Genomic DNA, 23,178 nt, shown 5'->3' with positions numbered 1-23,178 from the left:
TGGCTGCCTAACCATACGCTATACTGCCATAGTCTATTACAGATTTGTTGCAGTGTCATGTACACGTTTAAAGTGGCGTTTAAATAACAAAACAAATTGACAATACAACTTTCATAACAGTTACATAACAATAAAAAGAGACTAGCCTGCTGGGTCGATAGGAACATTAGCCCGAGCTATTTAGGAGGGATTTCACACCTGGCACAAATTATTGTCTAGTTGTGTTTTTCCTGCCGAGGGGTGCCCTAAACCTGCGCCCAGAGGGGAGTAGTTCAAAGTCCAGGTACAGGGAGTGACTTGGGTCTAAAAGGATTTTGTGAGCCTTGCGGAGGGCCCTGACGTTAAAGATCTCATCCAGGCCTGTCTGTTTGACTCCAAGTACCTTGCTCGCTGTGGTGATAATCCTTCTCAGCATATTTCTCTGGCTGACAGTGGAATTGCCAAACCAATAAACAATGCAAAAGTTAAAATACTCTCAATGAAAGATTTGTAAAACAGAGTCAGTATAGTACAATTAACATTAAAAGTTCTCAGCTTTTTGAGAAAGTACAGTCTCTGTTGACTCTTTTTGTGGATCAGGTCTGCACATTTACTCCACTGAAGTTTATTGTCCAAGAGGACACCCACATATTTGCATTCCTCTACAATCTCTATGTTCTGACCTCTGATAGATGTTGCAGAGGTAGGTGTTGTACGCTTCCTGAAGTCTACGCACATCTCTTTGGTCTTATTAATATTGAGGACCAAGTGTGATTGGTCACACCACTCTGCAGTCATTTAGGACCGAGCCATGGTGTTCCTCATTATCATGCAACAGGCTGATCAAGGCAGTCATCAGCGAACTTAACGAGGTGTCTGTCAGGATGGGAACTAGTACAACTATTAGTGTACAAGATGTACAGGAGTGGGGACAAAACACATCCCTGAGGAGAGCCTGTGTTGGTGTTGCGTATGTCCGACACGTGGGGACCTATTTTGACCCGCTGTGACCCTTGGCTCAGGAAGTCCAACAGCCACAAAACCAGCCCCCCATCTAAGGGGAAGTCCCGAATGAATCTGTGCCAGAATGTAAGGCTGAATTGTGTTGAAGGCAGAAGAAAAGTCAACAAACAAAACCCTGAAATGGGATTTGGCACCCTTTAGATGTCTGTAGACCATGTTGAGGAGAGTAAGAATGGCATCATCAACTCCTCTGCTGGGCTTCACAATTTTCTCAAGGCATTTCATTACTAAGGATGTCAAGGCGAAAGGGCGGTAGTCATTCAGCACAGATGGATTAGATGTGAGTAGACACTGTCTGAGTTCTCTACAGAGAACCTGAATCCTGACATTAATGCCCATCGCTCTACCTCATCAATTGCTTCCTGTACCTTCCTGACTATGTATGGCACATTTCTTCCCCTCTTCTGTAAGGCCCCTTCATCTACAAATAACGACATCCCAATATCTGTCCGTACCTGAGAGTGAACATCATTGATCATGATTGAGAACAACACAGGACTAATCAGGCTCCCATGCGGTGTACCGTTATCCACCAGGTAAGCTGCCTGATAGAGACTTCTCCACCCTCACCTTGATAGACCTTCAGAACAGGAAGTCCTTTATCCAGTTGTATGTTCGTCCTCCTACCCCCATAATATCAAGCTTGATTAGCAACCCCTCCTTCCACATCATACCATAAGCCTTCTCCACATCAAAAAAGACAATTACAACAGTGTCCTTGTTCACCAGTGCATTGCATGTCAATCAACAGGGAAAATGCATTATGTTATTCACATAACACAAAAGTATTGGGCCAATGATATTGTATGAGTCATTTTTTCCTAACTGAATATTGTATGTGTATGTATATTACTGTAAATATTGATCACATTCCAAGTGTATGACCATATATTTTAATACATTGAATGTTAATATTGTGAAACTATGTTATACATTTTTTACCTCCTGTTTCAGGAAGTGATGTCACTGAGTACTTCCACCCACACCTGGGATATGGATGCCTGATGAAGGCCTAAGGGTCGAAATGTTGTTGTAAATAAATATCATCTGGGAGCATGAGCAGCAGTGTGCTCGTTTTCCTTTCTGTTTTCCATTGTATGAGTACTACCCATTGTTGTTTGATTGGCTACCTGTCATTACAGGCCCCGCCTCCCTTGTCTGTCCCTCAAGATGGCGCCGGCTCAAACCGAGTCCTTAGGAAACTTTTCACAAGCATTTTGCTACACTCGCAATAACATCTGCAAACCATGTGTATGTGACCAATACAATTTGATTTGATTTGAAGAGAAGTGCAGCCTCCAGTCAAGATTGCAAAATGTACGAGATTTGATGTCAGACAAGTTACAGGGTGTGTTGAGCGGTCGTGTCCCGTCCTTTCAGGCTTTTAGGCTGAGGTAGGACTAGATACTGTAGTTTTAAATAGTGGAGTAAGGTGGTGGGTTTTTAATGAGTGTAGTGTTAGATGGTAGGGTATTGGTTGACTTATTTCCCTTTGTCCAAGGAAAGTATAAAGGAGTTTTACTCCAGTCTAGTTGGTGGCGGTAATGCAACATTTATTGGATGCCAACCGCCGTTAAACCTCATGAAGAAGAAGAACGGGATGGCAAAATCATAGCAATATTCAAGGTATGACTGGCTTTCTTTCAAAAAGTTGGTGCTATTTACAAATATAAACACTTTGAAAAATAATATTTTGATATAATGTGTATATGTCACGTTTTGCGGGAACAGTAAATAGTTTTGTATATTCCATTACGCCCACTGTTTACTGTATCACTACAGCAGCCTAACTAACGATAGAATGCTAGCACATCATATGAGATCACACTCTCTGAACAGAAATCGTATGTCATCGTCAGACTAGACTTGAGTTTTACAGTCTATTGATATGATTTCTTCCCACACTGTACCCACCCTGTGTGTCCTGTTTGTGCTAAAGACAAAATTGATGCTTTGGCCTCCCGAGTGGCGCAGTGGTCTAAAGAACTGCATCGCAGTGCTTGAGGTGTCACTACAGACCTGGTGTTTGATCCCAGGTTGTGTCACAGCCAGCCGTAACCAGGAGACCCATGAGGCGGCGCACAATCGGTCCAGTGTTGTCCGGGTTAGGGGAGGGTGTGGCTGGCCGGGATTTCCTTGTCCCATTGCGCTCTAGCTACTCCTTGTGGCGGGCCGGGCGCCTGCAAGCTGACGTCGTCGCCAGCTGGACGGTGTTTCCTCCGACCCATTGGTGCGGCTCGCTTCCGGGTTAAGCGAGCAGTGTGTCAAGAAGCAGTGTGGCTTGGCAGGGTCGTGTTTCAGAGGACGCATGGCTCTCGACCTTCGCCTCTCCCGAGTCCGTAGGGGAGTTGAAGCGATGGGACAAGACTGTAACTACCAATTGGGGAGAAAAAGGGGTAAAGTAAAACTTTTTTTTTTAATAACTGAAGCTTTGACATGACAGCAATCCTTGCTAAATGTTCTATTCTGGGGTTCACCTGGCCATGCCTGATGATCTCTCTCTCAGGTTCCCACTCTGATGAAAGCAACAGTAGATGATGAATCGCCTTGTCCTGGCTACCTATTTGAAGAAATCGGAAGTATCCTTTTAACCCCATCACCTCCCACTGTATGATGATACAGTACTGTGTTCTGATATGAAAGATCATTTAGCAAGATTCACCTCTTTTCAATGTCAACCCAAAGACAGTACAGTATGCATCCTTTATCCTCCTGGCCGTGTAGAAATCTCCCAGGAGTCCACTGGGTGTGGTCAGTTCCTGTTGGAGTACCTGTTGAAGAGGCTGGAGGTAGAATCCTGCCATGTCAAAATAAAGGTGAGCTCAGCTAGCCAGGTTAGCAGGCTTTCACCTGCATTAAGAAACCCCAAACACTGAATTTTACCATAGTTTGTTAACTGAGGCTGAAGAGGAATCATGTAGAAGAATGCAGCTAATCTTCACCATAAATAATATCATCTATTAATCTGTTCCTCCTGAGCCTTATCCCTCTTCCCTTTCCATCGTTTCTGTCCTTCCAGGTTCTGAAGATCTTCGTCCATCTCTGTGGCCACGGATCGCCTCACTTTCTGACAGAACTTAGACGGAACTCCACCTTCATCCAGCAGGCCTCAGGTGAGATGATGAACATGACGATGATGATATGACCACTAACACACCTCACTGTCTCCATTTCATCTTTCTATTTACGACAGTAGCATTTCAGAGAGCCATGAGTGTTCTACTGAATCTGTGTTTTTCCCTTCAGTTTACAGTGGTCCCCCTGATCCCATCCATGGCATTGCTCTGTATCAGAAAGTGAGGGCCACAGCACAGGTAAGCCAACAAAATTGACAGACAATGTCTAAGCCAATCACTATCCCTCTATGTATCTCACACACACAATGCTAATCCTGTCATTATCTGTCTCCAGGACATAGTCAGGTTACTTTTCTCAGGCACAGCCTCTCCCCAGAGCAGCAAACTAGCCATGCCCAACATGGGTGAGTACATTATATTGTTGTTATTCCATGTTCTGCATGTCTACCTTACATTTACATGTTAGTCATTTAGCAGGTGCTCTTATCCAGCACTACTAACAATTAGTGCATTCATCTTAAGATAGCTAGGTGGGACAACCACATGTCTCAGTCATAGTAAGTAAGATTTTGTTCAATAAAGTAGCTATCAGCAAGGTCAGAGTTAGTAAGGGGGAGCTGTGCGATTATTTAAGATAAAATCAAATCAAATTCCCAACATATACCCAATACACACAAATCTAAGAATATAAAAATATATGGATGAGCAATGTCAGAGCGGCATAGACTAAGATACAGTAGAATAGTATAGAATACAGTATATACATATGAGATGAGTAATGCAAGATATGTAAACATTATTAAAGTGACTAGTGTTCCATTTATTAAAGTGGCCAGTAATTTCAAGTCTATGTCACACCCTGATCTGTTTCACCTGTCCTTGTGCTTGTCTCCACCCCATCCAGGTGTCACCCATCTTCCCCATTATCCCCTGGGTATTTATACCTGTGTTTTCTGTCTGTCTGTGCCAGTTAGTCTTGTTTTGTCAAGTCAACCAGTGTGTTACTCCATGCGCCTGCCTTTTCCTTTTCTCTGTTTTTTGCTAGTCCTCCTGGTTTTGACCCTTGCCTGCCTTGACTCTGTACCCGCCTGCCTGACCATGCTGCCTGCCCTGACCTCGAGCCTGCCTGCCACTCTGTACCTCCTGGACTGACCTTGTTATGATCCTTTGCCTGTCCACGACCATTCTCTTGCCTGCCCCTTGGATACTAATAAACATCAGGAACTCGAACCATCTGCCTCCCGTGTCTGCATCTGGGTCTCACCCTATGCCCTTATAGTCTATGTATATAGCCAGTAGCCTCTAACTGCTAGTGATGGCTATTTAACAGGCTATTTAATAGCCTTGAGATAGAAGCTGTTTTTCAGTCTCTCTGTCCCGGCTTTGATGCACCTGTACTGACCTTGCTTTCTGGATGATAGTGGGGTGAACAGGCAGTGGCTCGGGTGGTTGTTGTCTTTGATGATTGTTTGGGCCTTCCTGTGACATCGGGTGCTGTAGGTGTCCTGGAGGGCAGGTAGTTTGCCCCCGGTGAAGCGTTGGGCAGACCGCACCACCCTCTGGAGAGCCCTACAGTTGCCGTACCAAGTGGTGATACAGCCCGACAGGATGCTCTCAATTGTGCATCTGTAAAGGTTTGTGAGGGTTTTAGGTGCCAAGTCCAATTTCTTCAGAGGTTGAAGAGGCTCTGGTGCGCCTTCTTCTCTACACTGTCTGTGTGGGTGGACCATTTCAGTTTGTCAGTGATCTGTACGCAGAGGAACTTGATGCGTTCCACCTTCTCCACTGCGGTCCCGTCGATGTGGATAGAAGGGTGCTCCCCCTGCTGTTTCCTTAGGTCCACGATCATCTCCTTTCTTTTGTTGATGTTGAGTGCGAGGTTATTTTCCTGGCTCCCAGAGCCCTCACCTACTCCCTGTAGGCTGTCTCATCATTGTTGGTAATCAAGCCTACTACTGTTGTGTCATCTGCAAACTTGATAATTGAGTTGGAGGCGTGCTTGGCCACCCAGTCATGGGTGATCAGGGAGTACAGGAGGGGGCTGAGCACGCACCCTTGTGGGGCCCCAGTGCTGAGGATCAGTGGAGTGGAGGTGTTGTTTCCTACCTTCACCACCTGGGGGCGGCCCATCAGGAAGTCCAGGACTCAGTTGCACAGGGCGGGTTCAGACCCAGAGCCTCGAACTTAATGATGAGCTTGGAGGGTACTATGGTGTTGAATGCTGAGCTATAGTCAATGAACAGCATTCGTACGTAGGTTTTCCCCTTGTCCAGATGGGATAGGGCATTGTGCAGTGTGATGGCGATTGCATCGTCTGTGGATCTATTGGGGCGGTAAGCAAATTTAAGTGGGTCTAGGGTGTCAGGTAAGGTAGAGGTGATAGGATTCTTGAAAAGCACTTCATGATGACAGAAGTGTATTAGAGGACACAGGCTTCAGTGCGGGAAAGAGTCCAAAAGCTACTGCAGTTTGCCTTACCACTGACTGCTGGACATCAAGGGTAACCACTTCTTACATGTCGGTTACATGTCACTTCATTGAAGATTTATCGATGTCTAGCTGCCTTCTGGACTGCTTTGAGTTCAGCGACAGACACACCTAAGAGAACGTGGCAGAGGAACTGTTGAGTGGTCAGAGAATGGCAAGTAGATGGAAAAGTGGTCTGTTGTGTTAGCGACAATGCAGCTAACATAACCAAAGCCATGAACATTTTTAAATGGACCCATCATCCATGTCTTGCCCACACAATCAACCTGATTGTAAGAGATGCTCTGAAGGTGATGAAGCCCCATGAAGCCCACGGGAGCACAGTAGGTGCTGAAAAACTAAAGTCTACACAACGCCAGATGGGGATGCCTGAGCTGAGGCCTAAACAAGACTGCACTACAAGGTGGAATTCAACATTTTATATATTGAAGCGGTTTCCAGAGTAAAAGGATGTCATCATCTCTACCCTGGCCATTGTCAATGCACCTGTTGATGCTCTAACCCAAGAGGAATGGGAAGTGGTGGAGGAGGTGTGCAGAGTCCTGGAACCCTTTGAGCAGGTCACTGTGGAAATCAGTGGAGAGAGGTACAGTAAGCAGGTATTACTACATCATTATTTAATCCAGTATTATATATGTATATGAGCAGTAGATGAGAATGTAGTATCAGTAGACAAAACATGAACCTGAACTAATAAGTTACTGTTCTCTCTTTTCAGCTATGTGACAGCCTCAAAAATGATACTCCTGTGTAAGGGTGTGCAGCGAATCACAGCCAGCCGCCAGAGAGAAGCAAATGTAACCACAGGACATGTGACAAAGTTGATGGACACCCTATGTTCATCAATGGACAGAAAGTTCATCAGTGGACAGAAAGTTCCACAGAATGGAATATAATCACGTGCTATCAGAAACCACTACACTTGACCCCAGGTTTAAGAAGTTAGCCTTCAGTGATGTCAGAGCGATTAAGGCTCTTCAAAGAATAACTTCAGCAGCAGGGAGGGACAGCCCCAGCAGTCAGCTGGCTCAGGCACCAGGGCAACAGGAAGAAGAGGGATCAGATGGAGCAGAAGCACCAGCAGTAGTGCCACAAACGTCTGCTGTTTGGATGCTGTTTGACGAGAGAGCAACTGGGGATGCAGCACGAAGGAATCCCTCAGCAGATGCCATAATGGAGGTCCGATCCTATCTGCAGATCCTCTGAGCTGGTGGAAGAACAAGGTCTCTGTCTACCCACGGCTTACTAAAGTCATGACAGGGAGACTGCATAGTGGCCACATCCGTTCCCTCTGAGAGGGTCTTCTCGAAAACGGGACAAATAATTACTGAGAGAAGAAACCGCATCAGCCCCTCGAAAGTGAGGCAGCTTGCATTTCTGAATGAAAATCTCTCATAAAAGCAAAATATGGTCAGCATTGCCGTGTGCTGCTGGTTATAACATGGCAATAAAGAAGAGAGAGAAAAGAGGGATCAGTTTAATGTTTTAAGTGGGATGCTGCAGTTTTGCACATTGTTATTTATTTTTCTTTAATATGGTGCAATATTCTATTATGCTGTTCAGATTGTATTCGTTTTGAATGGTTAGATATATATGCACTTTGTTAATATACATTAAAAAGTTATACTTTAAATGCAAATGTTTAATAGCATTATTTTTCATAACAAACCAATGCATTTTGAAATACATTGTGGTTCAGGTAGAGTATGATTTAATTTAATTATAATTGTTTTAACACCAATCATAGTCAAACTGTTTGACTTGAAAAAATACAAAACATATTTTTTTTAAAGAGCCGTTTGGGAGCCAAAAGAGCCGGCTCTCCTTGGTGAGCTGAGCCGAACAAGCCGGCTCAATGAAAAGAGCCGGAATGCCCATCACTAGTGGGGACAGCAGACTGGGATAGGGAGAGATTGAATATGTCCATAAACACACTAGCCAGCTGGTCTGCGCATGCTCTGAGGATGCGGCTAGGGATGCCGTCTGGGCCCGGCAGCCTTGTGAGGGTTAACGCGCTTAAATGTCTTACTCACGTCGGCCATGGAGAAGTAGAGCCCATAGTCCTTGGTAGCGAGCCGCGTCAGTGGCACCGTGTTATCCTCAAAGCGGGCGAAGAAGGTGTTTAGCTTGTCCGGAAGAAAGATATCAGTGTCCACGACATGGCTGGTTTTCCTTTAGTAGTCCAGTGCCTTTCCGTTCACCTTCACACCCCTGGGCCAGACTACACGCAATCATAGGACCTGCTGAAGAGATGAGCCTTCAATAAAGACTTAAAGGTCGAGACCGAGTCTGTGTCTCTCACATGGATAGGCAGACCATTCCATAAAAACGGAGCTCAACAGGAGAAAGCCCTGCCTCCAGCTGTTTGCTTACAAATTGTAGGGACAATAAGGAGGCCTGCGTCTTGTGACCGTATCATGAGTCGTTAATCATGAAACATACACCCCTGCCCTTCTTCTTCCCAGGGAGATATTTATTTCTGTCTGCGCAATGAACTGAGAACCCAGCTGGCTGGACCAATTCAGACAGTACATCCCAAGAGAGCCATGTTTCCGTGAAACAGAGAATCTTACAATCCCTGATGTCTCTCTGGAAAGAAACCCTCGCCCTGAGCTTGTCAACTTTATTATCCAGAGACGGAACATTAGCGAGTAATATACTCAGAAGCGGTGGGTGGTGTGTACACCTTGGACTAGAAGACCACTCTGAGTACCTCTCCTCCGCCGGCGTTGTTTTGGGTCGGCCTCTGGAATCAGTTAAATTGCCCTGGGGGGTGCGAACAAAGGATCCGCTTCGGGAAAGTCATATTCCTGGTCGTAATGCTGGTAGTGCTGGTGAGTTACCGTCGCTCTGATATCCAATAGTTCTTCCCTGCTGGTTGTAATAACACAAAACATTTTCTGGGCTAACAATGTAAGAAATAATACATAAAAAAACGAAATACTGCAAAGTTTCCTAAGAGCTAGAAGTGAGGCAGCCCTCTCTGTCGGTGCCATTTTCCCTCTGCTCTTTGAAGAGGTAGGGTTTCAGATGTTTTCGGAAGATGGGCAGGGACTCTGCTGTCCTAGCTTCAGGGGGAAGCTGGTTCCACCATTGGGGTGCCACTGTGTTGATGTTTGCAGAGAACGACAGGGTGTTGGGCTTTGCACTCTGGGAGGGGGACATCGTGGAGTTGTCAACCGTGATGGAGAGCTCTTGGAGTGGGCAGGCCTTACCCGGAATGAAGAGTAGCTCCGTAATGTTGAGCTTGAGGTGGTGGGCCAACATCCAATCTGAGATATCTGCCAGGCAAGCAGAGAATCGTGCTGCCACTTGGTGTCAGAAGAGGGGAAGGAGAAAAGTAGTTGTGTCATCCGCATGACAATGATAGGAGAGTGTTGTTGTTTTATGTGTTGTTGTAGCTCAAGCTTTTTACGACGTGTGTGAATATGAGTTTATGACTCAGTGACTGTCACACTCTAACACACTCCTTAAATCACACCTCTACTTTTATCTCCTCTGGACGAACAGGCAGGAAGATAGCGCTATTATTCTCCCTTCCTCACACACACACACACACACACACACACACACACACACACACACACACACACACACACACACACACACACACACACACACACACACACACACACACACACACACACACACACACACACACACACACACACACACACACACACACACACACACACACACACACACACACACACACACACACACGCGCTATATTGTAATTACTTCGCCACCATGGCTTATTTATTGCCTTACCTCCCTTATCCTACCTCATTTGCACACAATGTATATAGACTTTAAGTTCTCAACTAGCCTACCTGGTTAAATAAAGGTGAAATAAATAAATTAAAAACACACACACACACACTATCCCTACTAAACGGACAGCTAGACAGACTGACAGACGGGGGTAGAGGATAACCACTTGATAATATCGAAGAGAAGCAGCGTTTGACATTGATGGAGCCAGAATGATGCCCTTCAAACTCCAGTGGTTTCTCATCTTCCCCTTATCCCCCCACTCTCTCCCCCTTTCCTTCTCCCTCTTTCCCCCTCACCTACTCTCTTTCCTCTTTCCTGGGCAGCTGAAATGCCTGCTAGCTCTTTCCTGTAACAGGGGTATCAGATGGAGGTGGTATGGAGGGAGGGGTTGAGAGGTACAGACAGAGGAAATGAGGGGAGAGATGAGTGAGACAGGAGGGCTGGGGTTAAGGGCTTGAGGGGTTTGGGTAAGAGGAGAAGAGGGGGATCGTAAAAATTAGAAAGAGCTCTACACATAGGAGCAAAGACAGTTCACACAGCCCCATCCTGCCTTCCGTTTCCCTCTTTCTACCTCTATCACTCTCTTCCTATCTTTATCTCTCTCTCACTCCCTCTGACTGATAGTCGCACACTTCCTTCCAAACCTGGTTACTGTTTGTTGCAGATAAGTGAGGCCAGTGGAACAGTTTCTCTCTCACACTCTCTGTACCCTCTCGTTATTTTCTCTCCATTCTCTCCTGATTCTCTCTTAGACTGTACTGTAGCAGGGATGTCAGCATTAGTGTTGCATCTCTTTTATAGTTTAGATCACTGCTACCATCTAGTGGATCTCACACTCAGAAATATTAGTATATAGATAAAAATGATGTTCTGCATTCTCTCTCTCTTTTGTCTCTATCTCTCCATTTCTCTCCCCCTCTCCTTCCCAGCAGTAGAGAAGCCAGTGGTAGTGAAACCGCCTGAGGTGAAACCTGTGTTGGTGGAGAGGCCTAATGCCCCTGCTGCAGTAGAGCCAGACCGTCCAGTGGAGAGACAGCAGGAGCAGGCTGAGCCCCCCCAGATCAAAAGACCTGAACAAGCAGTAGCAGACATGAAAAAGAAGGAGGAGGAGGTACAACTGGACCGCCCCAAAGCAGATACGGAACCAGGGAGAACCCGTTGGAACCATGGAGAATATTTTAGAACCCTATAGAACCAGGCAGAATCCACTAGACTAGAACATACAAGAAAACCAGTAATCTATAAGTGATAGGTTTTTTCCGTTTTTTTCTGGAAGACCGGAATACTATTTACATCAATACCTGAAGCCATGTGTTATACCTATGTGTGAATTCCCCCTCCTCCCTTAAGGTGTGGTGGTACCTGAGGTGGAGGCTCATCAGCACGAGCCGCCCATCCACCACGACGAGGTCCAGATAGCAGGAGGACGCTGCACAGCTATTTTCAGGTCTCTCCAGAGATTTTCGATTGGGTTCAAGTCTGGGCTCTGGCTGGGTCACTCAAGGACATTCAGACTTTTCCTGAAGCCACTTCTACATCGTCTTGGCTGTGTGCTCAGGGTCGTTGTCTTGTTGGAATGTGAACCTTCGCCAGTCTGAGGTCCTGAGCGCTCTGGAGCAGGTTTTCATCAAGGATCTCTCTGTACTTCGCTCTGTTAATCTTTCCCTCGATCCTGACTAGCCTCCCAGTCCCTGCCGCTGAAAAACATCCCAAAAGCATGATGCTGCCACAACCATGCTTCACCGTAGGGATAGTGCCAGGTTTCCTCCAGACGTGACGCTTGGCATTCAGGCCAAAGAGATCAATCTTGGTTTCATAAGACCAGAGAATCTTGTTTCTCATGGTCTGAGAGTCCTTTAGGTGCCCTTTGGCTAACTCCAAGCGAGCTGTCATGTGCCTTTTACTGAGGAGTGGCTTCCGTCTGGCCACTCTACCATAAAGGCCTGATTGGTGGAGTGCTGCAGAGATGGTTGGGTTTCTGGAAGGTTCTCCCATCTCCACAGAGGAACTCTGGAGCTCTGTCAGAGTTACCATCGGGTTCTTGGTCACCTCCCTGACCAAAGCCCTTCTCCCCCGATTGCTCAGTTTGGCCGGGCGGTCAGCTTTAGGAAGAGTCTTGGTGGTTCCAAACTTCTTCCTTTTAAGAATGATGGGAGGCCAGTTTGTTCTTGGGGACCTTCGATGCTGCTGGAATTTTTTGGTACCCTTCCCCAGATCTGTGCCTTGACACAATCATGTCTCGGAGCTCTACGGACAATTCCTCCAACCTCATGGCTTGGTTTTTGTCCTGACATGCACTGTCAACTGTGAGACCAACTGCACTGGTCGGAACTGTGGGAAGTTTTTGCTGTCATTATGGGGTATTGTGTATAGATTGATGAGAGGGAAAAAATGGTTAATACATTTTAGAATAAGGCTGTAACGTAACAAAATGTGGAAAAAGTCAAGGGGTCTGAATACTTTGCGAATGCACTGTATCGACAGGTGTAGGCCTTTCCAAATCATGTCCAATCAATTGAATTTACCACAGGTGGACTCAATCAAGTTGTAGAAACATTTCAAGGATGATCAATGGAAACAGGATGCACCTGAGCTCATTTTCGAGTCTCATAGAAAATGGTTTGAATACTTATGTAATTAAGGTATTACATAATTTTTTTTTGTATACATTTGCAAACATTTGGGCCTCCCAAGTGGCGCAGTGGTCTAAAGCACTGCATCGCAGTGCTAGAGGTGTCACTACAGACCCGGGATAGATCCCAGGCTGTGTCATAATCGGCCGTGATCAGGAGTCCCATAGAGCGGCGCACAATTGGTCCAGCGTCATCCGTGTCAGCGGAGGGTTTGGCCGGGGAGGCTTTACTTGGCTCATCGCACTCTAGCGACTCCTTGTGGCAGACCGGGCGCCTGCAGGCTGACCACGGTAGTCAGTTGAATGGTGTTTCCTCCGGGACATTGGTGTGGCTGGCTTCCGGTTTAAGCGGGCGAGTGTTAAGAAATGCCCGGGCGAGTGTTAAGAAATGCCCTGTTTGGCGGGTCATGTTTCGGCGGACGCGTGACTCGACCTTCGCATCCCGAGCCTGTTGGGGAGTTGCAGCGATGAGACAAGATCAAAATTGGAGAGAAAAAGGGGGTAAAATACATTATGGGGTATTTTGTGTAGATTGATGAGGGGAAATAAATATTTAATCCATTTTAGAACAAGCCTGTAACGTAACAAAATGTGGAAAATGGGAGGGGCCTGAATACTTTGCGAATGCACTATATGTCCAGCAGAATGCACTATATGTCCAGCAGAGATGTGTTGGGCGGAATGGTCTACTTCACTCCCTTCTTGGCCTGCAAGACAATAAGATGATCAAGTCAATTGAATTTATACATCAAATACAGACTAAATGTAATACAAAATGATGGAACACCTGTAATATGCCACTCACTGCTGTAACAAAGCAAGTCTTTAGAGTATCAAACTCTTTACCACACAGGTCCTTTCTCAGCTCCTGTCTGCCTGTGGTAGTAGCTGTCACACACTTCCCATAAGCTGCAGCCTGAGGACATGATATTCAAAAGTCAGTATTTAGATCAAACTTCTGTTGGAGGATGATTGCGCTGGTTAGACTATATACATTATTGGTCAAGGCAGTGTTTCCCCTTGATTGTTTTTCTTGGTGAGGAACAAAGGCCCCCAAAGCATCATCCAGGGCCACAAGACAAATTCCTTGGCGGGCCACCCCGGTTAAACAATGGTAGGGGAAACACTGGGACATCTCATCTTCTCCTGACTGGAGTCCACACGTTTCTTCCAGACTTGATCAATACTTTTTGACGGTGGAAAAACAAGGAAAATATTTGAATAACAATGTAATGCCGTAGCATTAGCACTTGTACAATATTAGCATAGTATCATATAAATAAAATGCAGTCGTAGAAAAAGATTTACTCAAACCATTGGATTATCCAAACCATGGACAGCGACATGTTTGTTGTTGACTCTGAATCAGGAAATGACACGCAAGTAATCTACGAACGTGATTTGTTAATTTGCAAATTAATCTATGGAGAAAAGGGAATATGATATTTTTTATTCGCCAATAGGTACCCTAACTCAAAAGTATTGGACCAATGGTATCGTATAAATCCTATCCATGGTTGTTTGATTGGCTACCTGTTATTATAGGCCTCGCCTTCCGTGTCTGTGCCAAGGAAGCGATGTGCAGACGCATGTAATTGTGTAATTGTGATAGGAATCACGTTCCCGAGTTCCCTGTAAGGATGAAGAATGAAGGATGTCGCGGTAGCTAGGATCAGAGCTATTCAGCATGTCTCCTATGTGGAGGCAGTGGAAATACTGAAGTGAGTAGAGATGAGATGGTAGTGTGTCCCACAGTCTGCAGTGAATGTCATGCAGGAGAAGGATCCGACGCACTAACAGTGAAAAAGGTGAACTTTGTTGCGTTTATAGCGCAAGTGATACTTTTCACTAGTCTATCTAATATCAAGTCTAAGAAGCTAGACATCATTGTGAAGTCACAAATATATTTCTGGATCTCCAGGGCTTTACAGCCGAAATGTTACAGGGAGTCCTGAATGAAGAGGTTTCCCCTCCCAGGTTCCAGAATATGAATAGACATTTAAATCCGACTGGAGTACATTTTTTTTTTTTTTGAAATTCAGGGTAGTAGCGTGAATTTGGTTACTGTTTTTGGTAGTTAGTGTGAATTTGTTCATTCAAAACATATTTTGTTTTGGGGGATTTTTTACTACCCTTTACAGCAGGTGGCGGCAATACACTTTGAGTGTAGTCTGCCAATAAACCTCAAAGAAGAAGAGACGTGCCGCGTCTAGTCAAGATTGCAAAACCATGGCAACATTCATGGAACGACTGTCTTTCCTTCAAAAAGTAGGTGCTATTTACAAATATAAACACTTGGAAATAATATTTTGATGTGTGTGTATATGTCACGTTTTAGGGAAACAGTAAATCGTTTTGTATATCCCATTACGCCCTCTGTTTACTGTACCACCACAGCAGCCTAGCGAACGTTAGCATGATAGCACATTATATGACATCACACTCTGAACAGTTCGTATGTCATCATCAGACGAGACTTCTACCAGACTTGAGCTCTACAGTCCGTTGATATTTTTCTTCCCACACTGTATCACACTGTTTGTGCTATTTGCTATGAAGCCAAAAATGATGACATGGCAGCAATCCTTGCTAAATGGTCTAACGTTATTCTGAGGTTCACCTGTTGGCCAATCCATGCCTGATGATCTCTCCTCTCAGGTTCCCACTCTGATGAAAGCAACAGTAGATGATGAATCGCCTTGTCCTGGCTACCTATTTGAAGAAATCGGAAGTATCCTTTTAACCCCATCACCTCCCACTGTATGATGATACAGTACTGTGTTCTGATATGAAAGATCATTTAGCAAGATTCACCTCTTTTCAATGTCAACCCAAAGACAGTACAGTATGCATCCTTTACCCTCCTGGCCGTGTAGAAATCTCCCAGGAGTCCACTGGGTGTGGTCAGTTCCTGTTGGAGTACCTGTTGAAGAGGCTGGAGGTAGAATCCTGCCATGTCAAAATAAAGGTGAGCTCAGCTAGCCAGGTTAGCAGGCTTTCACCTGCATTAAGAAACCCCAAACACTGAATTTTACCATAGTTTGTTAACTGAGGCTGAAGAGGAATCATGTAGAAGAATGCAGCTAATCTTCACCATAAATAATATCATCTATTAATCTGTTCCTCCTGAGCCTTATCCCTCTTCCCTTTCCATCGTTTCTGTCCTTCCAGGTTCTGAAGATCTTCGTCCATCTCTGTGGCCACGGATCGCCTCACTTTCTGACAGAACTTAGACGGAACTCCACCTTCATCCAGCAGGCCTCAGGTGAGATGATGAACATGACGATGATGATATGACCACTAACACACCTCACTGTCTCCATTTCATCTTTCTATTTACGACAGTAGCATTTCAGAGAGCCATGAGTGTTCTACTGAATCTGTGTTTTTCCCTTCAGTTTACAGTGGTCCCACTGATCCCATCCATGGCATTGCTCTGTATCAGAAAGTGAGGGCCACAGCACAGGTGGCCAAGAGAATGAGAAACAATGTCTAAGCTAATCACTATCCCTTTGTGTATCTCACACACACAATGCTAATCCTGTCATTATCTGTCTCCAGGACATAGTCAGGTTACTTTTCACAGGCACAGCCTCTCCCCAGAGCAGCAAACTAGCCATGCCCAACATGGGTGAGTACATTATATTGTTGTTATTCCATGTTCTGCATGTCTACCTTACATTTACATGTTAGTCATTTAGCAGGTGCTCTTATCCAGCACTACTAACAATTAGTGCATTCATCTTGAGATCGCTAGGTGGGACAACCACATGTCTCAGTCATAGTAAGATTTTCCTCAATAAAGTAGCTATCAGTGAGGTCAGAACTAGTAAAGGGGAGAAAAAAAGTTAAGTGGTGAGGAGGTGGTGCGAGGCAGGGTGCTGTGGGATTATTTAAGATACTCTTTGAAGAGGTAGGGTTTCAGATTGTTTTGGAAGATGGGCAGGGACTCTGCTGTCCTAGCTTTAGAGGGAAGCTGGTTCCAACATTGGGGTACCAGGACAGAGAAGAGCTTGGACTGGGCTGACCGGGAGCTGCCCTCCTGTAGGGGTGGGAGGGCCAAAAGACTAAAGGTGGCAGAACAGAGTGCTTGGGATGGGGTGTAGGGTTTGAGCCTGAAGGTAGGGAGGGGCAGTTCCTCTTGCTGTTCCGTAGGTAAGCACGATGGTCTTGTAGTGGATGCGAGCTTTGACTGGAAGCCAGTGGAGTGTGCTGAGGAGCGGGGTGACATGGGAGACCTTGGGAAGGTTCAACACAAGGTGGGTTGCAGTGTTAAGGATAAGTTGCAGGGGTTTGATGGCATAAGCGGAGAACCCAGCCAACAGCGAGTTGCAGTGGTCCAGACAGGAGAGGACAAGTGCCTGGATAAGGACCTGCGTTGCTTCCTGTGTGAGGTAGGGTCGTACTCTACGGATGTAGAGCATGAACCTGCAGGAGTGAGTCACTGCTTTGATGTTTGCAGAGAATTACATGGTGTCCAGGGTCATGCCCAGGTTCTTTGCACTCTGGGAGGGGGACACGTGGAGTTGTCAACTGTTATGGAGAGGTCTTTGAAAGGGCAGGCCTTCCCTGGGAGGAAGAGCAGCTCCTTCTTGTTGAGCTTGAGGTGGTGGGCCAACATCCAAGCTGAGATATCTGCCAGGCACGCAGAGAATCGTGCTGCCACCTGTTGTCATAAGAGGGGAAGGAGAAAAGTAGTTGCGTAGCAATGATAGGAGAGACCATGTGAGGATATGACAGAGCCGAGTGACTTGGTATATAGAGAGAAGAGACGACCTAGAACCGAGCCCTGGGGGACACTATCTCTGCCCTAATACTGCTACTAATGACAGACCTCTGGCTACTGAATTGATTCCAATCAAGTTAACCCAATCCCCCTGACAGAGAGTTTGATGAAGAAAAAGGGAGGGTGGAAGAGAAGAGATGGAGGGAGAGGAAGAGACGGGGGAAAGAGGGAGTGGATCGGAAGAGAGAGTGGAGAAAGGTAGAGAGACAATGGTTGTCTTTGATTGCTGAGGTCTGGGTTCTCTCTCTTTCCTGCCAGGCATCGGGTCGGAGTCTGCCCATGGATCCAGAATGCAGGGGTTTGGATACAGCCCAGGGAAGAAGATAACAAGTAGCCCTTTTGGAATACATTTCAAATGCATCCAGTCAAATCCATGTGCTGTCTGTCTCTTATATTGCTTTCTATTTCCGGCAGGTGGCGAGACCCTGATGGACAAGATCCATAAGGCTACTGAGTTTGTGGCCAGTGCGGTCCTGCCCCCAACAGAACTACAGGGTATCCGTCTCCATGACAACCACTACCAGGCGGTGGTGGTACCCTCAGGCCCTGTAGAGGTGGCAGTGCCAGCATATGCCTACACTGTGCCTCCTCACAGACCCAGAGGTTTGTTGGGTTTTTTAAATCGACTGTTATATTGCGGATAGATCATTAGGCTGTTACATATGGCCAGTTCCTTCTCTCTCATCCACCTCAGTTTCCCAGGGGTGTCCAGAGCAGGTGGGAGGGGGCTGGGAGGAGATTAACAGTGGCCATAGCTCCTCCCACAACTCATCTCAGGGGAACGCAGACCACAGCCAGGCCTCAGGGGGTGGGAGCAGCAAGTCGTATGGCACCGGGAGCCAATCGGAAGCCAGTAGGGACAGCTTCGGGGACCAATCAGAACGGTGAGTCAAAAAGAATATTAAATGATATAATATGTCTTCACCGTCAAAATACTAAATGAGTCAACCATTCTGAGTCTCCCTTTTTCTCCCTCATCCATCTTTCTCTGTCAGGGTGGAGGCCATGCAGTTAGGGGACTGTGGCCAGGAGATGGCGCTAATCAGCAGAATAACTGAGGGCTCCAAGGTCTTCCTGTCCAGAAAGGAGAGCCAGCACTTCATCAAGGAGTTAGTACTGACCAACATTCAACCCTTATTCCTCTCTACCTTCACCTTGATTTTTGTCCAGTGTCTTTTGGATATGGTTTAATTCCCTCCCCTTTGTCTGCAGGTGTTCCACTCTAAACTGTGAGGTGGTGGTGGAGCTGCTCTCTCGCAGACTGCAGGACCCATCACAGACTGTCCAGATGGTACAGTCAATTGACTGTCGGAATGTGCTGATATTTTTGACCAGATTTTTCTTGAAAAAGAAACACGATTTCAAATATCAAATATGTGAGAATGTGCCGTTTCCCTCGTACCCCCCAGAGGGCTCTGTGTGCCGTGGCCTGTCTCATGATCTCTGATCTGCTGTCTCTGGAGCAAATCTTCGGGGCGACCCAGAGGAGGCTGGCCCATCTGAGTGAGGAATCCCCAGGGGCTGTAGCCAACAAGGCCACCAAGGTAACACATAATAACAATCTAGTTATTAACTTTTATAACAATAAATCATGTAAAACCAGAGGTAGCATGGGAGTTAAAATCTAAGATGATGATCTACGATGATGGGCACATATTTCGTTTTGTATTGTAAAAACAAAAAAAGAATGGTTTTGCCTTCCAGATCCTTCGTCAATTTGAGGCTCTGATGGGTGTGCCAATCAGTGGTGCCAGACGTGATGCAGCCAGTATTGTTCTTTCATCCTCCTCGGACCAGCCCCCTACTCTCACATGTCCCGCACTTCTATTGCAAACACACCCAGGTGACACCATGGTCCTTAACCATCATAGAAGGAGAGAACCTGAGCTCTTACCTGGGGGGCGAACTCACCCCCCTCCCGTACCTGACCTGGGCTGGCCCCAAAGGGGTACATCTGAGAGGTTACTAAATTACAACCATGATGATGAGGATAGGTCTGCTACTCAGGATGAAGAGTTTGTGGAAAGTCAGACTGGGTTCAGGACTGGTGAGACCCAGCTCACCTCAGATCTTAAAGTTAAAGATCCAGAGCTCCATACAGAGAGGTACCCCATCCGACTCAAGGACCCCAAGATTGAGCAGCCCTGTGGGGGCAGACTCACTTTGTTCAGTGGCATGGAGCTGGTGACCAGAGGGAAGTCTGTGTGCCCATCAGCCCTTACAGAGAGGAATGGAGACATGCAGCCTGAGGCGGAAAAGAGAGACGGGACGGAACGTCTGAGAGTTGAAATGGAGAGCATTAGCCCTACAAACACACCGCTACTCTGCCTCGATGACAACAGTGATACAACGCCCACGTGCAACCTCACGCCCACCAGCAGCCAATCAACCTCAGCCTTTTCTTTCCTTAACCTCTGACGGTAATGCTTAGGATAATGTCACCATAAGTATGTCTGCTCTAAAACAACGATTATACGGTTTGTCACGGGAGCCAAGTCCACAGTATGTATAATTATGTTTTGCAAAAGTGGAGGTAATTTTCATGAGCTAGTTCAGGTTATTAAGAACAGTTGTTAGAGTAATATGTCTTCTGTTCTTTGCTGGTACTTGGTGCACTTCTTACTACTGTAAATATAAACATTGTATGAGTGTTATTTCACAAGTGTGTTTTATTTCTCCTGTTGACTCACATTCAATAGGAATGGGACTGGTTGTAGAGTGAAGTAATATTTGATATGCATATTATATACACTGCTCAAAAAAATAAAGGGAACACTTAAACAACACAATGTAACTCCAAGTCAATCACACTTCTGTGAAATCAAACTGTCCACTTAGGAAGCAACACTGATTGACAATAAATTTCACATGCTGTTGTGCAAATGGAATAGACAACAGGTGGAAATTATAGGCAATTAGCAAGACACCCCCAATAAAGGAGTGGTTCTGCAGGTGGTGACCACAGACCACTTCTCAGTTCCTATGCTTCCTGGCTGATGTTTTGGTCACTTTTGAATGCTGGCGGTGCTTTCACTCTAGTGGTAGCATGAGACGGAGTCTACAACCCACACAAGTGGCTCAGGTAGTGCAGCTCATCCAGGATGGCACATCAATGCGAGCTGTGGCAAGAAGGTTTGCTGTGTCTGTCAGCGTAGTGTCCAGAGCATGGAGGCGCTACCAGGAGACAGGCCAGTACATCAGGAGACGTGGAGGAGGCCGTAGGAGGGCAATAACCCAGCAGCAGGACCGCTACCTCCGCCTTTGTGCAAGGAGGAGCAGGAGGAGCACTGCCAGAGCCCTGCAAAATGACCTCCAGCAGGCCACAAATGTGCATGTGTCTGCTCAAACGGTCAGAAACAGACTCCATGAGGGTGGTATGAGGGCCCGACGTCCACAGGTGGGGGTTGTGCTTATAGCCCAACACCGTGCAGGACGTTTGGCATTTGCCAGAGAACACCAAGATTGGCAAATTCGCCACTGGCGCCCTGTGCTCTTCACAGATGAAAGCAGGTTCACACTGAGCACATGTGACAGACGTGACAGAGTCTGGAGACGCCGTGGAGAACGTTCTGCTGCCTGCAACATCCTCCAGCATGACCGGTTTGGCGGTGGGTCAGTCATGGTTTGGGGGGCCGCACAGCCCTCCATGTGCTCGCCAGAGGTAGCCTGACTGCCATTAGGTACCGAGATGAGATCCTCAGACCCCTTGTGAGACCATATGCTGGTGCGGTTGGCCCTGGGTTCCTCCTAATGCAAGACAATGCTAGACCTCATGTGGCTGGAGTGTGTCAGCAGTTCCTGCAAGAGGAAGGCATTGATGCTATGGACTGGCCCGCCCGTTCCCCAGACCTGAATCCAATTGAGCACATCTGGGACATCATGTCTCGCTCCATCCACCAACGCCACGTTACACCACAGACTGTCCAGGAGTTGGCGGATGCTTTAGTCCAGGTCTGGGAGGAGATCCCTCAGGAGACCATTCGCCACCTCATCAGGAGCATGCCCAGGCGTTGTAGGGAGGTCATACAGGCACGTGGAGGCCACACACACTACTGAGCCTCATTTTGACTTGTTTTAAGGACATTACATCAAAGTTGGATCAGCCTATAGGGTGGTTTTCCACTTTAATTTTGAGTGTGACTCCAAATCCAGACCTCCATGGGTTGATAAATTTGATATCCATTGATAATTTCTGTGTGATTTTGTTGTCAGCACATTCAACTATGTAAAGAAAAAAGTATTTAATAAGAATATTTCATTCATTCAGATCTAGGATGTGTTATTTTAGTGTTCCCTTTATTTTTTTGAGCAGTGTATATATATATACACACCTCACATGTGACTCATCATCTGACTCAGAAACATTTTAATAGGCTAATTACTAACTCCATAAAGATAATGAAAATATACAAGCTAGCAGTAGGCAATAAGTTGACTTGCAGGATTTGGTTTGAGTATTGTCTATATCAAAGGCAGATAATTAATTAACATTGTACAATGAATGAATTCACATACAAGGCATAAAGCTTAAGTTGAAAGCATTACAAGGCATTATTCCAACCATATAGAGTCCAAGGTTAACTTACAAGACAAAGCATGAACAAAAAGAGGCCTAGGTAATGAGAATTGATCATACAACCGTCTTCCATGGATTGGATACAGGATAAGAGGGAACAGAGGCATTTAATTACATTTATAACATTGAAGGTGTAACTCTTTCAACCCATAACCAACCACCATTGACTAATCAAACGATACCAAGTTTACAATAACCTGACCAAGGCCCAATCTCCACATAGCGTCACAGCATCTAAAAGCTTGTGTGGGGGATGAGATCAATGTAAATAACAGAATTCCTGAGAGGACCATAAAAACCCTTAGCATAGAGTAATTTAGAGTTCACCCTGTACAGATATACAGGATACCACAGAGATCACACATACATATATAGTGCGTTTGGAAAGTATTCAGACACCTTGATTTATTCCACATTTTGTGACTTACAGCCTTATTCCGGGGCTGCAGGTAGCGTAGTGGTTAGAGTGTTGGGCCAGTAACCAAAAGGTTGCTAGATCAAATCCCCGAGCTGACAAAAAAAAAAATTCTCGTTCTTAACAAGGCAGTTAACCCACTGTTCCCCGGTAGGCCGTCATTGTAAATAAGAATTTGTTCTTAACTAACTTGCCTAGTTAAATAAAGGTTACATTAAAGAAATTAAATAATTTCTCAGCAATCTACACCCCATTAATGACAAAGTGAAAACAGGTTAAGACATTTTTGCAAATGCATATTAAAAAAATACCTTATTTTACACAAGTTTTCAGACCCTTTGCTATAAGACTCGAAATTGAGCTCAGGTGCATCCTGTTTCCATTGATCATCCCTGAGCTGTTTCTACAAATTGATTGGAGTCCACC

At 45.8% G+C, this 23,178-nt stretch overlaps 2 protein-coding genes across 5 annotated transcripts; both read left to right on the top strand.

Annotated features, from left to right (window-relative positions):
- The first annotated feature begins 951 nt into the window (after window positions 1–951).
- On the top strand, window positions 952–8,116 carry LOC139581853 (AP-4 complex accessory subunit tepsin-like). Its single transcript, XM_071412079.1, has 7 exons — window positions 952–1,068; window positions 3,291–3,398; window positions 3,509–3,581; window positions 3,727–3,818; window positions 4,022–4,115; window positions 4,249–4,316; window positions 4,414–8,116. Exons 1-7 carry the CDS (start codon window positions 952–954, stop codon window positions 4,543–4,545), a joined length of 684 nt encoding a protein of 227 aa, XP_071268180.1. The 3' UTR covers window positions 4,546–8,116.
- A 6,406-nt stretch (window positions 8,117–14,522) lies between these two features.
- Window positions 14,523–20,545, top strand: LOC139580695 (AP-4 complex accessory subunit Tepsin-like). 4 transcript variants are annotated; one of them, XM_071409614.1, is made up of 14 exons: window positions 14,523–14,783; window positions 15,117–15,243; window positions 15,634–15,706; window positions 15,852–15,943; window positions 16,147–16,240; window positions 16,374–16,441; window positions 16,537–16,606; window positions 18,020–18,091; window positions 18,176–18,364; window positions 18,456–18,645; window positions 18,757–18,870; window positions 18,974–19,052; window positions 19,171–19,305; window positions 19,466–20,545. In XM_071409614.1, the coding sequence occupies exons 2-14, from the start codon at window positions 15,205–15,207 to the stop codon at window positions 20,177–20,179; spliced, it is 1,929 nt and encodes a 642-aa protein (XP_071265715.1). In that variant the 5' UTR covers window positions 14,523–14,783; window positions 15,117–15,204; the 3' UTR covers window positions 20,180–20,545. The 4 variants fall into 4 exon arrangements, with proteins under 4 accessions (XP_071265715.1, XP_071265714.1, XP_071265713.1 ...); XM_071409613.1 differs by having other exon boundaries at window positions 14,523–14,696; window positions 18,020–18,364; XM_071409612.1 differs by having other exon boundaries at window positions 18,020–18,364.
- The last annotated feature ends 2,633 nt before the right edge of the window (window positions 20,546–23,178 follow it).

This window comes from Salvelinus alpinus, chromosome 7 (assembly GCF_045679555.1).
Source record: "Salvelinus alpinus chromosome 7, SLU_Salpinus.1, whole genome shotgun sequence".
NCBI lineage: Eukaryota > Metazoa > Chordata > Actinopteri > Salmoniformes > Salmonidae > Salvelinus > Salvelinus alpinus.
The sequence above is the reverse complement of the archived record's forward strand: the minus strand, read 5'-3'. Positions and strand labels throughout refer to the sequence as shown.